At 36.4% G+C, this 14,683-nt stretch overlaps 2 protein-coding genes across 4 annotated transcripts; one reads left to right on the plus strand and one right to left on the minus strand.

Moving 5' to 3' along the window:
- Positions 1 to 1,378: 1,378 nt before the first annotated feature.
- On the plus strand, positions 1,379 to 10,905 carry LOC109169047 (DNA mismatch repair protein MSH4; the record flags this gene model as incomplete). Its single annotated transcript, XM_019317945.1, has 23 exons — positions 1,379 to 1,618; positions 1,716 to 1,751; positions 1,882 to 1,994; positions 2,245 to 2,290; positions 2,863 to 2,909; positions 3,097 to 3,204; positions 3,917 to 3,992; positions 4,174 to 4,246; positions 4,348 to 4,493; positions 4,573 to 4,658; positions 5,334 to 5,473; positions 5,553 to 5,692; positions 5,774 to 5,824; positions 6,736 to 6,799; positions 7,203 to 7,346; positions 7,773 to 7,840; positions 7,943 to 8,001; positions 8,196 to 8,352; positions 8,681 to 8,733; positions 8,827 to 8,925; positions 9,883 to 9,997; positions 10,073 to 10,195; positions 10,651 to 10,905. Coding segments are annotated over 23 exons (2,349 nt in total), but the record flags the coding sequence as incomplete, so codon positions are not given.
- Positions 10,906 to 10,925: 20 nt separating this feature from the next.
- On the minus strand, positions 10,926 to 13,020 carry LOC109169070 (3-isopropylmalate dehydratase small subunit 3-like). Of its 3 annotated transcripts, none has more exons than XM_019317967.1 (2): positions 12,151 to 13,020; positions 10,926 to 11,354 (listed from the first exon to the last, which is right to left on the minus strand). In XM_019317967.1, exon 1 carries the CDS (start codon positions 12,923 to 12,925, stop codon positions 12,164 to 12,166), a length of 762 nt encoding a protein of 253 aa, XP_019173512.1. In that variant the 5' UTR covers positions 12,926 to 13,020; the 3' UTR covers positions 10,926 to 11,354; positions 12,151 to 12,163. The 3 variants fall into 3 exon arrangements, 2 of the variants coding, with proteins under 2 accessions (XP_019173512.1, XP_019173513.1); XM_019317968.1 differs by lacking the exon at positions 10,926 to 11,354 and adding an exon at positions 11,421 to 11,723; XR_002052173.1 differs by lacking the exon at positions 10,926 to 11,354 and adding an exon at positions 11,854 to 12,075 and having other exon boundaries at positions 12,111 to 13,020.
- Positions 13,021 to 14,683: the final 1,663 nt, after the last annotated feature.

Here is a 14,683-nt window from a genome sequence, read left to right on the forward strand (position 1 = left end):
CATCCATTAGTATTCTGCTCGTTGGAGTTCTGCCCGTTGTGTTTCCATGTGGTGCCGGGTCAGGTACCCATTGACAACCCGAGTAGGGTGCTGGCACCATTACTCTGTCAGCAGTGTATATAGAATGAAACTGAAGAACATAGTTATTTTTTGCGAAGATTCTGTTTCTTTTCATTAAATAAAACGATGTCGTTTTGATGCGCGGTGTATAATCAATTATGCACCGCGGTGCACGATATAATTTGCGTTGAAATCCATAATAGTGTTCAAGTCTATAAATAAAACAATACCAATCACTTTGATATTCACTCTTTAGAGCTAAACCTGTCAACCAAATACACCCTAAATCTCTCCTAAGTTGACACATACGAAATGCAATGCTAGAAATTTGATAAAATTTTTAATAAATTTTTTTTTTTCAATCATAAAATGGCGCCTTATTATCTTTTTCCCCTGAAAACGTTCTCCTTCTCAGGTCTCACTGTAGAGTTAACCGGCTTAAAATTGGCGCGCGTATAAAAACTAGCGGAGAAGGTGATCACTTCACTACTAAGAGAGTTACAGAGCAGAGTTAGCCTCATGGAGGACAACAATGGAGAGAGATCAAGCTTCGTTATCGGTCTCATTGAGAATCGCGCAAAGGAGGTTTCTTCTCTCTCTCTCTCTGATAGCGTGTATCACACATTTACGCGAGCTTGCAATGTATAAGCGCATTAATATTAGAGAAGCGTTCAATTGTTACTGTATACAAAATTTTCTTATACTAACCGTTCAATTCATCTGGCTGTTTTATGATAGTTCGTAATGTAGCAAGTTTCGCTAAGAGTTCGCATTGAAAGAAATTTAATCGTAATTACCTATGTAGCATAACAGCATTGCTTGAGTGTCCTCAACGGTTCATAACTGATTGCATTGGAATTTGCTGATCTGTGAACGAATTATGTTTGATTTGACTGTTTCTATAACGAATTACACTAGATTGGCAGCTTCTATACCTTTATGGATGAAGAAATATCTATGCAATGTACTAGAATTGGCGACGAAATTATTTTTGGCAAAACAGAAGTGATGCACGAGATTTTATCATAAAAACAGTGTGAATGGTGATTCACAGAAGATAGTCGGTTGCCTTTTTCTTCATCTTTGATGTCATTCTTTTAAAATGATATTTGGATGAAGAGTAACACTACTAGTCTACTTGTTTTGTTTTTGGTTTTTGTATTTATATGATTGCATCAAAATTTGTATATAAAGAGTAGCACTGCTTGTTATGAAGTACTTCTGTTGACCATTCTTGATGATGTATGTTAGTATGTTACATGGTTCAGTTATTGTCAAATTTATTTCAGTTCTTGATTTTTGTGTTCAATGTTTTTGAATTGATTATCCTTCAGTTAATAGCAATTTGTTGCAGGTTGGAGTAGCTGCTTTTGACTTAAGATCAGCTTCACTGCATCTTTCTCAGTACATTGAGACTAGCAGTTCCTATCAGAATACGAAGACACTGCTAGAGTTCTACGAACCTATGGTAATCATTGTTCCCCCGAATAAATTGGCCGCTGATGGTATGGTTGGAGTCTCCCAACTAGCTGACAGATTTTTTTCCACAATAAGGAAGGCAAGTTCCTCCGAACATTATTTGTGCGTACTACTGTACTTCATTTAGATGTATATGTCATGGAAATAAGAATACTTGCATATTTGGGTGTCTGCAGGTCATAATGGCACGTGGCTGCTTTGATGATACCAGGGTAATTTTAAAGCATGCCTCTACTGAATCTAATTATTTTCCAAAGATTTTATAGCTTAACACAATGCATTCATGCCATTTATTATTTATGTTAGATGCTAACTTTGTTCCAAACTAATGAAATTTTTAAGGGAGCTGTGCTGATAAAAAACTTAGCTGCCAAAGAACCATCTGCGCTTGGTTTAGACTCGTATTACAAACAATACTATCTATGCTTGGCTGCTGCAGCAGCAACCATTAAGTGGTACTGTAAACAAGAAATGTTCATATTTTGTATCATTTACCTAGCTATAATTGACAAAAACATGATCCTCACCATGTCTTGATATCTGCTGACAGACTTTCATTTTAGTGCCATTAACCTGCAGTGATTTAGTATTATTTCTCATAACGAAAAAAAAATTAGGAAGGGCACTTAGTGATACTTTTTATCTTCAATTTCTTTCAGACAGTTGATTTTCATATATTACATCTATTCTTTGTGTCATTCATAGGACAGAAGCAGAGAAAGGGGTCATTGTTACAAATCACTCATTGCTGGTATGTGCTTCTTTCTTTTACATTACTCAACCTTAACTCAAAATAAATAAACACAAAACAAAGCTTCTAATCACTGCTTCGAATTTGAATATGTTATCTGCAAAGGAAGAATCTACTGCTGGAAATGGCCAAGAGTTTGGAAATTACTAGGGAAATTGATTAATTGGCTTTTATACTTTGTTGTTCACAATATGAAAGGATCTAAATGCTGATCCTAGGTAGTCTGCAAGCAGTATGAATGAATCCATAGTCATCAAAATCTGATAATTCTTGCCTGATTGTGGTATACAAGAACAGTACATAACCAAAGTTGAAATCTTTCTATTATTAAAGGCATGAGGCTGGAGCTGTTGGTTTATTTCATTCCTCACAAATTGTAATTAAATAATGTTTAATCTACTTGGAATATTTTTTTCAAAAAAAAAAAAAACATCTACTTGGAATACATCAAGCTTTTGTTGTATGCATAATTATGGCATATAACATCAAATTAAGTCTGCACTTCAAACTGAGACCAATATTCCTGCTTCTGTTGAGGTGAAATTAAGCAGTTTACTCTGCTTTTCTTCCAGGTCACCTTTAATGGATCATTTGACCACATGAATATTGATTCTACCAGGTAGCCTTGTTAATAGCAATTTGGTTTATACATTACTGTAGATTATTAATCTACAAATTCCTACCATTATGCCTGCAATTGAAGTGCCTTTTCAGCTATTATACATCATTGGAATGGATTATAGATTCTAGTGGCAAGTGTTGGGAAAATATCTCGTATGAATGTTGTACTTGTTATTTGATGTCAGTGTCCAGAACTTGGAGATAATAGAGCCAATGCACTCTGGCCTTTTGGGGACAAGCAACAAGAAGAGAAGCCTATTCCAAATGCTTAAGACAACCAGAACCTTTGGAGGGTATGTTAACTGACAGACTAATGATCCACTGTTCATTTTAACTGATATCCCAGTTTGTTGTTCATTACATTAGCTGTCTTCTATAGCATTTTATACTGCATTTTATCTTGGTCTTTTATGGCAATTGGCATTTGTTCTTTAATAAAGCTAAACTTTATATCAAGACATATTTCTTAATTATATACGGGATATTGTAACATAGAAAACATAAAGCTACATGAGAGTGTTGGTGCTGGTTTATGTGCAATATGAAGGAACTCATTAATAGCCCTTGAGTAGTGATCTATCATGTTTAGCTCCTGGAAGTTTGTACATTTCTTAAGTGCGGCATATCACTCTTTAATGGAGAAAGAGGAAGCTTCATATTGATTTTTTGTTTTTTGTTTGTTTGTATTTTGTTTTGTTTTTTAATTTTTTATTATTTATTATTTGTTATTTATTATTTATTTTTATTTTTGAGAGTATAGGTAATACCAGTCTTGATATAGTCTATTTCTCCATGTTGCTTATATCCCCTCTTGCTATATTTACTACTTGCTAAATTATGCTGCTTACATCTTTTGCATGCTGGAAATGTCTCTTTGGTTAATTGGTTCCAATCACAGTCAACATACTGTGACATTGACAAAGGAAAATGTTTCTAGCTATGTATAATAGAGTATGTGATGCTTCCTTGAAGTTTCTCAATTTTCTTAATTATAATTCCCTGTAGGACTAGACTTCTTCGAGCAAATATTTTGCAGCCATTGAAAGACATTGAAACTATTAATGCTCGACTTGACTGCCTGGTTAGTGCTCACATTGCTCATTAAGATGGGATTCATGCTGAAGTTCAGTTCTTTAGCCTACAAGCCCTACAGTTGAAATATGATTGTTAGATCATTTGTCCACAAACTATACTGATTTAATCTTTTGTGATGCATCTCTTGTATATGCCTTATCTATACTGTTTGCTGAATTTAACTCTAGGATGAGTTGATGAGCAATGAGCAGCTGTTTTTTGGCTTGTCTCAAGCTCTTCGTAAGTTTCCCAAGGAAATAGGTAACTAACACAGAAAGCAACAGACATTACCTCTTGTGATCCCTATGGGGTGCTTTTTCTAAGGCTGATACAAGAAAAGTGCTGTAATGCTCTTCATTCAGATAGGGTCCTTTGCCACTTCTGCTTTAAGCCAAAAAAAGTCACGAATGAAGTCTTGGCCACTGATAATGCACGAAGGAGCCAAAATTTGATATCAAGTATTATTCTTCTCAAAACAGCTCTGGATGCCTTGCCGCTACTCTCCAATGTGCGTTCTTATTCTTGGAAAACTTAGCGGTTTTGTTTGTTTCCATGATTCCTAGTATAATTGTGTGCTTGTTACTCAGGTGCTTAAAGATGCCAAGAGTTTTTTGCTCAGAAATGTTTACGAGTCCACATGTGAAAATGAGAAATATGCCTCCATAAGGAAAAGGTACACTTAAACAATCAAGTCCTTGTCTGTATTTCTGTGCTGATTCTTGTATCATGTTCTCCACTCACTAGAATTTGTTTGTTCAGAATGCTTAATGGTTGGGGAGGCAAATGAACTCCTGTCCTTCCTGACATGGATTTTCTTGGTTGTACTAAATCACAGAAATGAATTCTTTATTGCCTACATATAAAGTCTTGATTCCATCTTACTCCTTCACACCTAGTTTAGGGAGAGAAGGGGGTGGGGGACTTTTCACTCTTAACAAATATCCTTTATAAGTTATTAAACACTCAATTTATACTGACCATTTCTGTCAAACGAGAAAAATGTTAAACTGGCTGTTCCTTGTCAGAGCTTTACTATGCCAGTTCCATCTTGAATTTATTTCATGAGAATATAATATTATTTTCCCATTGAAAGCTAAATATATCATCTTATATATTTCTATCTGATGTACAATACCAATTCTTGTACCACTATCTATCAGACCAGCATGGTGCCACAAATGCTAACATTAATAATGAACTCAGTAATTTTGTGAGAACAATGAAAGTTGAGTGATGTTAATGTCCTTTAGTAGTACAACCCTTTAATGTAATATTTAGAAAGCTGTCTTCTTAAACACCTTAGGTTTATGCATGAGAGACTAAATTCAGATAAAATTTGGTCTCTTAGAATTGGGGAGGTGATTGATGAAGATGTGCTTCACACACGGGTTCCCTTTGTTGCTCGGACACAGCAGTGCTTTGCTGTAAAGGCTGGAGTTGATGGACTTCTTGACATGGCACGAAGATCGTTTTGTGATACCAGCGAAGGTTTGTCATCATGTTTATTTTTGCATTTATTTTCTTTTACATCCCATTTCAAGAGCTCTGACATGTGTTGGATTTACAGCAATTCACAACCTTGCAATTAAGTACCGTGAAGATTTTAAACTACCAAATTTGAAAATCCCATTCAATAACAGGCAAGGGTTTTACTTTAGCATTCCACAAAAGAGCATACAAGGAAAACTTCCCAACAAGTTCATCCAGGTAGGAATGCTATATCTGAATTTCAAACTATGCTTAGGTTTGCTGTTGGCTTCTTTCTCTAATTTTTTTGCAACTCTTCAGGTTATAAAGCACGGTAACAACATACATTGTTCTAGTCTGGAGCTTGCTTCAGTGAGCATTATTACCACTTCTTTTCTTATTGTGTTGTGCACACTTTAGTTTGAATATTTATATTTGGATTTGACTTGCAGATGGTTTGTTGTGTAGTCATTATCAATGCATATAATTCACTACCCTTTTGTCTAGTTACTTCATTTTTAGAAGTGTGAACATAGTAGCATTATATTAATCTTTAAAATCATTTAGGCTTCATATAACTAAAAGCATGATAAGCTCCTGAGGAATATCTTTGAATTGTCCATGTACAATTCTGTAATTTTTAAAAAATAATCTTATAGACAATGAAATATTCACACAGGAATACCAATTTGTAGATATTTTCCTGTTAATTTAAAATCTCATTCTATTTGTTTGCTTGACTCCTAAGTGGGAAAGATACTATACTCATATTCCTTCATTACATGATTTAAGCATGAAAACTGATATATATATATATATATATATATATATATATATATATAGAAATAAAACCTTGTCACTTTTTTTCTTTGTCTGGGTGGGTTGGTGGGGGGGAGGGTGGGGTGGGGTGGTGTTAAGGGTGGGAGAAATAACTTGTCTGTGTATGTAACTATTGCAGCAAAGTCTTGGGGTAAGATTTGGTGCAACACCAAGTTTGTTTGACTTGGACATCAGCCATTGGTTCAAGTTGTGCAAAGTTGGACCCCTTACTGCTTTCCTTCTGATATTGTTTGGTATTGTTGTTGAATTTAGAGCATTAATTTGAAAATAAAGTATCCAATCTATAGATTGCTTTTACTGTCACTTTTCAATCTAGAATAATGAATATTGGACATATGAAGGGGTTAATAAGATTCGTACTTGTATCATTATTTCTAATGTGTTTGTATGGGAACAAAGATTTGTAAGTATTGATTTGTCTTCATTCATTGCTTATTATGCAGTTGAATGTGCGGAACAAGTCTGCAACTAAGGAATGTTATATACGGACTGAACTTTGCTTGGAAGGTAATGTGTTGAAGGCTGTAGTACAAGGTTTTTGCTTTTACTGATGCATTTTTTGCTCTTTATTTATTTATTTTTTATTATTATTATTTTTTTATTCTTTGTTTTTGATTGAATGAAAACTCAATACGTGTAAGAGGGAAACCGCGGCCTGGGGAGGGGGTTATTATTTATTTCAGGAAATGCCTTGTGATGGATAGCTAACACAACTGTCCACACTGCTTACATGTGTGCACGTTTAGCTGTTTAATTTTCATAAGCATATTCTGGATGATTAAATGATAACCGGATGCAACTTTATTAATCTGTCCATTTGATGACTGATCAACAAGTACTATAATCTTCATCTTATATAAACTATTATTGTGCCTATTTAAAAATCATATCCTCCTTTATCAACATGCAGCACTAATGGATGCTATACGACAGGATGTTTCCGTGCTTACACTTCTTTCTGAAGTCCTATGCCTTCTAGACATGATAGTTAACTCATTCGCTCATATGATTTCAACAAAACCTGTTGATCAATATACTAGACCTCAATTTACTTGTAAGTATTACAGTAAGGTATATCAATATTTATTATGTGGCTGAGTACATGATTTGGCCTCATGTTATGCTCTTTCATTCATTTAGGCCACTGTAACTTTTGGAGAGGGAATAAAATTTTAGTTATGTGGGCTGTCAGGTTTGACATCAACTGAGAAAGAGAGAACAGTGTTTTTGTGATTCATTAGCCAGTTGGGCATGTATGTGGGTCAGGTTATCTGATGTGGCAAATATATGAGTTGAGTTAAAGAGTAGGTTAAAATTGGGGTTGATTGGATAAATTTTGCAGTTATGCAGGTATATCGAATGAAAAAATTACATAGGGGCTTAATTAAATGAAAGTGCATGACATGAGGGCCAATTTTTTTTTTTTTCAGCAGCATTTATCATTCTGATGATTCAGTGCTTAAAAATTCTTCTCTTGTAGATGATGGTCCATTAGCAATTGATTCTGGAAGGCACCCCATTCTAGAAAGCATTCACAATGATTTCATTGTAGACTATAACTCTTCTTTACTTCCATTGACTGCTTAAGTTTCTTTCTTTCCTGAATCGGAATTGTTCATTTGGAAATGATTATATGTTTCTCTTTTGCAGCCCAACAATATCTTTCTCTCTGAAGCATCAAATGTGGTAATTGTGATGGGACCTAACATGTAAGAATTCCTACTCCTGAAGTGTTTGTTTTTTGGCATGGTTTTTTGTACATCAAAGTTGATAAGTGCAGAAATATATGCCAATGATGTGACATGAAGTGTTAAACCATTGGATGGTTTTGCTTAAAGTTTCTTAATCATGAATTAGTTTTGGCATTTTTTTCTCAGATTATAATTCTGTGATGTTTTCTTAGGAGTGGGAAAAGTACTTATCTTCAACAAGTATGTCTTATTGTCATTCTTGCACAAATTGGGTGTTACATTCCTGCCCACTATGCCACTTTGAGGGTGATTGATCGAATTTTCACAAGGATGGGAACTATTGACTGCCTTGAATCTAACTCTAGCACGGTAGTAGCTACTATAATAAAATATCATGTTCAATTCCTCTGCACATTTTCATTTCTTTATTCATTCAAAATCTAGAAAACTTCATTTCAGTTATATTTTTCCATGAGGGTAATGCTTCTTCAGAAACTTGTCATACTCAGATTTTAGGCAATGGACATTATCGGACATTCTAGTGTAAATCAATTTTAGAAAATTCAATAAAACCATGAACAAATGGAAGTGCCTGAATGAGAAAGAAGGGTCAACTATATGGATTTTCTTATATTTAATTATAAAATACCCATATATAAGGATAATGAGAGTGTTTCATGTGATTTGATCTATGCAGTTCATGACAGAGATGAAAGAGACAGCTTTTATAATGCAAAACATCTCCAAGAGGTATATGATCCCCACTGACTACTTTAACAGAAAAGACGAGAGCTTAGGCGTATTTGAATTTTTAACAGCTTAAAAGTTTTTTCCTGAGTGCAGAAGTCTTGTTGTGATGGATGAGTTGGGGAGGGCAACTTCTTCATCTGATGGATTTGCAATGGCTTGGAGCTGTTGTGAGCATCTATTGGCACTGAAAGCGTAATTTCTCCACCCCCTTTAGTGAAGCCTCAAGCATGCAGTAAATTCTTGTGTCATACTCTCCGCCTTCATTTAATAATGGAAGTCCTTGAGCATTGGTAGTGGCAGTTGCTCTGACCCTACTGGATACAACTTCCTTAAACTTCACCCAAATAAATAAAGCACTATTCATGATTCACTGTAACAGTGTAACCACTCCCCTCTTGTCACATATTGATTCAATATTGCATTGTTGCATGCCTAATGAATGTGCTGGTAGCCTGGTATACCTCAAGGATGGAAAATATGAGAGCCTACCAATTAAGTTAATGTATACTGTCTATCGCTTTTCACGTCTGTCTTGTATTATTGTCCAAATGTTAGTGATTAGGTGATGGACACTACCTTATCTCATGACCAAGTTGTACAAAACACAAGGTTGAAGGGATTATAATCCAACTTTTTCCCTTCCTCCCTCAACAAATCAAGTCCTAGAGTTTCATGCTTCTGACAATATTGACACCTCAAAGAGCACACTTTTATCTTTAAATAAACTTAGAATCCACTGAATGGCATCAATGTCCTGTGTTATAGTTTTTTATTGATCAACCTTTCTGTTTGGTATGTGACTTGTGGATCACATGATTCACATCTAAATATAGTATACTAAAATCTAATTTTTGTTTTATACTCCAATCTCGTTTCTATGTTTATCCTTCTCTAACTGATTTGAGTGACTTTATTCTTTGCTAGAGGTTATTTGAATTCTCTAGCTAGAAGATGTCACTTCTTACTGTTGGACGTATTTGATCTTGAATCACATCCAGACATGTTAATTGTATCTCAGTGTTCAAACTGCAGAATCTTATTAACTAGATTTATATATACTGGGATTCTTCTCCGACTAAGGTTAGCAAAGGAGTTAGTAGTCCCTGTAGCAACTTGAAACTTATATAACTTTCTTGTAGTTGTTTTCAGGTATACTATATTTGCTACCCATATGGAAAATCTGTCAGAGCTTGCCATCATCTACCCGAATGTGAAAATTCTTCATTTTTATGTTGAAGTGAAAAACAACCGGATGGATTTCAAGGTGAATGTCAAACTTTGCTCAAGAAATTGATGGCATCTTATAGTTAGTAATATCATCCTTCTTGCTTTTTCTCAGTTTCAACTGAGAGATGGACAACTTCACGTGCCACATTATGGCCTTATGCTAGCAGGTGTGGCTGGTTTGCCAAGTTCAGTGGTTGAAACTGCCAAAAGAATTACATCAACGATTACACAAAAGGTAATTTGTAACTTAACTGTCAAACATTTTCATTTAAAGATTAAAAAGTTTCAGCATATGGTTCTATTCCAGTTGCTTAGACTGAGTTCATCCTAGTAATTCACTAATTCCATCACTTGCAAGATAACATGGCTAGATGTCATTTAAAAAAATTCATGTAGCTTGCAATGCTTGCAAACTGACAAAGGCTAAATCCTCCTATTGAAGACTAGTAGGTTTATTTGTATCTCTGTTGCTACAAGCTCAAAACCAATGTAGCCCTGAAACTGTTTATTTACCCCGTGATTGCTTCTTCCCTCCCGCTCTTTATGAAAATCGTCTGATATAGCTATGGAAATATAAGAGATTGAAAACATTCCTACATGGTAAATTTATGCAGTATGGTATGGTATGGTAAGGTTCTTGTAAATGTGTTGTGTATCCATTGCCCTGATTGCTTTTACAACTTTCAACAGAAAACAAAGAGACTGGAGGTGAATTGCCAGCAATACCGTGACATTCAAATGGTCTACCGTATTGCTCAACGTCTGATATGCTTGAAGTATTCTAATCAAGATGAAGATTCTCTGAGGGAATCTTTGCAGAATCTTAAAGAGAGTTACATTAGTGGAAATATTTAGAATTATTAAGCAGCAAACTGTAACAGTTCTAATATCTAAAGCCATCTGCAGAGCGACATTACACTGATTACTAAAACTTCGGAGGGGGTATTAAAATTAAAAAAAAAAAAAAAACAAAGTGATGGGTGGGATTTGTAGTTCAAATCTACCCCATCGATTTCGAGACAACTTGTAAAAAACCCCCATAGAATTGGCAAATACATAAATTTGGTACTATCCATAATTAAAGGTGCATGTTCCACCAAATTAAATAAGAAATTAAATAAGCTTCCCTGGACGAGGCCGTCAAGATTATGAAGTTCTAAGAAATGGATGCACTGCACTTATTATTGTCTAAAACACAAATCTAAATTAAATAGACTAACCACAACACCATTCGAGGTGCAAGAAAACCAGTCACAGAATAGTGTTTTGTTGCACAACTATTACAAAAACCAGTGATGAGCTTGCTTAGGGGAGGACAGCAACTAGCTTCTTCAAAAGAAGATCAAGGAAGTTACTCTCACTAGTCTACATGACAGCTACCCACCGCTCAAAACCTGCACAGATCATAGTAAAATGAACAAGCAGAGAGAAGATGGGGAAGTATGATAAACAGAACAAGATAGATCAAGGCATGAACTAGGTCTATACAAGAATTATTACACATTCATCGGTACAATCTCCATAAATCTTAATTTCATGAAAGTCATGTGCCAACCTATTAAGAGAGAGAGACGATACATGACACATGAGTCATCTACTTTCTGGGTTAAGTTTCAATTCACTTAAAATCAAAATTCTAAAATTAAAAATGAGCATTCATCCAAAACTAATTGTTTAGCTAAAACATATTAGTTTCATTAGGCTTTTGAACAATTCTGTAACTTCAATTAGAGTCACAGAAACGAAAGTGTCCAAAAACTACCCTACAAAAGAGAAGATAAAACTATTGAGAGAACATCTTTAATGGAAACTAACCATTGCCAAGCAAGGAAATTAGTGTAGTTTTTGAAACTAATACTTCACATTAACTAATTGGGCTAAAGGTCAACACTATGCATCAAGTCTAGAAATTAATTGCCTTAGTAAACAGAAATTAACATCATAAAATTTCAAAGAAACAAGTCTCAAGTCTAACACTAGAATGAAACGAAAATGATATATACATGATAGATCAAACCTTATATAGTAGCAGAGAAATGAAACAATACCCAATGCTCAAAGCATTGGGGCTAACAATCACAGAGCCTAACATCACCCTCTCATTCATACACCTACTTAGACCACAATGCCCTACAAATACATATTACTACTTAATCATCAAATGAAAGTGAGGAATGAATGAAGCATTACCAGTTTGAGCATTCTAGGCCTGACGGGAAGGGATCATCCCCGTCTTCCTTGCATAGGCGAAAATCCCACCGGCTTCAACCACGGGGCCAGCATCCCCAATTGGTTTCAGCTTGTATTCCTTCCCAGTAGTGTGGTTGATCAACTTATTTTCACCCAGCTCAACAGTCACCACATCTCCAGTCTTGCACTCCTCGCATATCCTCACCTCGGATTCCAGCGGATAAATCTCCCCGGTGGACACCGAGTTCCGGAAGAATATCCGGGCGTAAGACTCCGCCACCACCGCCGACACACCCGCGGCGCCGAGGGCAACGGGGGCATGCTCACGAGAGGACCCGCACCCGAAATTATCGCCCCCGATAACAATTGAGTACTTAGATTTGAATTCGCCCGGGTCAATGAATCGGGTCTCGTAGGTAGATGGGAGTCCGCATAGGGCATACGACCCCAGCTTTTGGTATTCCTCCGGCTTGGAAGGGACTAGGGTAAGGTACTCGGCGGGAATGATTTGGTCAGTGTCGATGTTGTCGCCAACGACGTAACAGACGCCGTGGAAGGTGGTGTTTGAGTCGGCGGCCGCGGCGGCGGATCGAAGAGGGGCGACTATTCGGTGAGATTGTGAGGGAGTGGAACTAGAAACAAGGGGTTTGCAGGGGTAGATACGGGCATTGGGAGGGAGTATGGCGGAAGAAAGATGGGTGAGACGGGAAGTCTTGTGTTGAGCGGAGGAAATGTTGAAAGTGAGGGAGCCGGAAAATGCTGTTGAAGCCGCCATTGAAGGAAGCTTAGAGTTACAGCCGTGTCAGTAGCTTCCTTTTAGGGGAAAGATGTTGTGTATATATTGGCCTCAGCTTAAGTGAGCTGCCAGATTGACTGAGGTTGCGGGTCAAATCTTGCAATATAACGGGTTGGAAAAAATTAAAGTCTGTTTCGTTCAGATTATATAAGATAATTAAAGTTATATTTGAAACTTTTTTTACGGGAATGTCAGATAACCTTTGTGATGGGATACGGACCTAACGGGCTTAGGGCCCAAGAAGGGAAGGGAATCAAGCCCAAGTAATGGCAGGCCCAAGAGATGGACCCAGGCCAACACAAGGAGTCAGCTTGAGTCGGAGGTCGGGACAAGCACGAGGTCGGTGCGAGTGGAAGGTCACCCCAAAAGTAGCCGTTAGCATTTAAGAGATCTATTAAAAGGCCCGTTCAAACTAGGGATGGCAATTTCAATCCGACCCGTGGATATCCACTCGAATCCACCCCGCATGGATCGGTTTTTTTTGGGTGATGGTGGGTGGTGGGTCGGGGGTGGGTCTTAAAAAAGAAAACCCGCGGTGGGTCGGGTTGGATTTGGGTTCTATGTACAAGACCCGCCTAGAACCTCACCCGACCCACCATGTATGTGTCTATATATATATAATAGTAAAATAAATACTAGTATGTAGTTACTCCGTGTATCTTTTTACTATTTTTTATATCAAAACTACTAAGTTTATTTTTAAAAATTAACAATTTAGTTATTATATTTAAATATTTCCATTATTTATGTTTTAGTATCACTAATCGATTTTATTTTTTTATTATGTGTAAATAATTTAAATATTATTTTTTGAAAAACATAATAAGATGATAAGTGGTGGGTACCCGTAGTGGGCACCCGCACTCGGTGGGGGTGGGGGTGGGTTCTGAAAAAGTCCACCCGATGCAAGTTGGAGGTGGGGGTGGGTGGAGAAAATATAAGGTGGGTCGGGTGATGGATGTAGCCCTCCCCGACCCACACCCGACCCATTGCCATCCCTAGTTCAAACAAGCCGTTGAGGAGACCCAGTAACGGCAGCCCAACGACTTCCTCGTTAATGAAGGCTCATTATGGCCCTTAATTGTAAAAAGCTTTTAATTTCTCAAAGAGAATCCCTATAAAAGGTCTCCTCCAAAGTTGTAGAAGGGGACGGCGAAAACAGGCCAAGAATACATATACACTTGTAACTATTACTTTCTTATTTCTATTTTTGAAAGGTGAATTCACCAACTAAGGTTGTGTTGGACCTCCTTGGGCCTAAAAACCCTAAAACCAACACTCTGCATTAAGTTTTTAGCTATTGGAAGGTAATGTGAGATACCCTCCAATTTCTTAGGTAATCTTACATTCCCTTGTCTTATTACTAATGTTGGACTTTGGACGCTTTAATCAATTTATCTTATTACCGTTATCTCATTTACATATCTTAGTTTTAAACCAAATAAAGGAATCTAACATTTCGTGAACCAAACGCCCCCTAAAAGTTAAAAAAAAAAACGAAAAATACAATTTTAGACATTTGATTGTTTCTTATTAACTATTTGGAATAAGATTCAAATTGGCCATTGAACGTAACCTGAAAATGCAATTAAGTCATTGAACGAAGAAAAAATGCAATCAGGTCATTGAACGCTCCAAATGTATGCAATTTCACCTGATAACATGTTACCATCAATTTCAGCAGGTTACCTGCATATGTGGCAAATGAATTGACATTTTTAATAAATTTTAATAATA

The sequence above is a fragment of the Ipomoea nil genome, unplaced genomic scaffold, assembly GCF_001879475.1.
Source record: "Ipomoea nil cultivar Tokyo-kokei standard unplaced genomic scaffold, Asagao_1.1 scaffold3245, whole genome shotgun sequence".
Taxonomy (NCBI): Eukaryota; Viridiplantae; Streptophyta; class Magnoliopsida; order Solanales; family Convolvulaceae; genus Ipomoea; species Ipomoea nil.

Excerpts from the sequence above, each read along its gene's own strand:
- LOC109169070 (XM_019317967.1), bottom strand. The coding sequence starts at position 12,925 with ATGGCGGCTTCAACAGCATTTTCCGGCTCCCTCACTTTCAACATTTCC.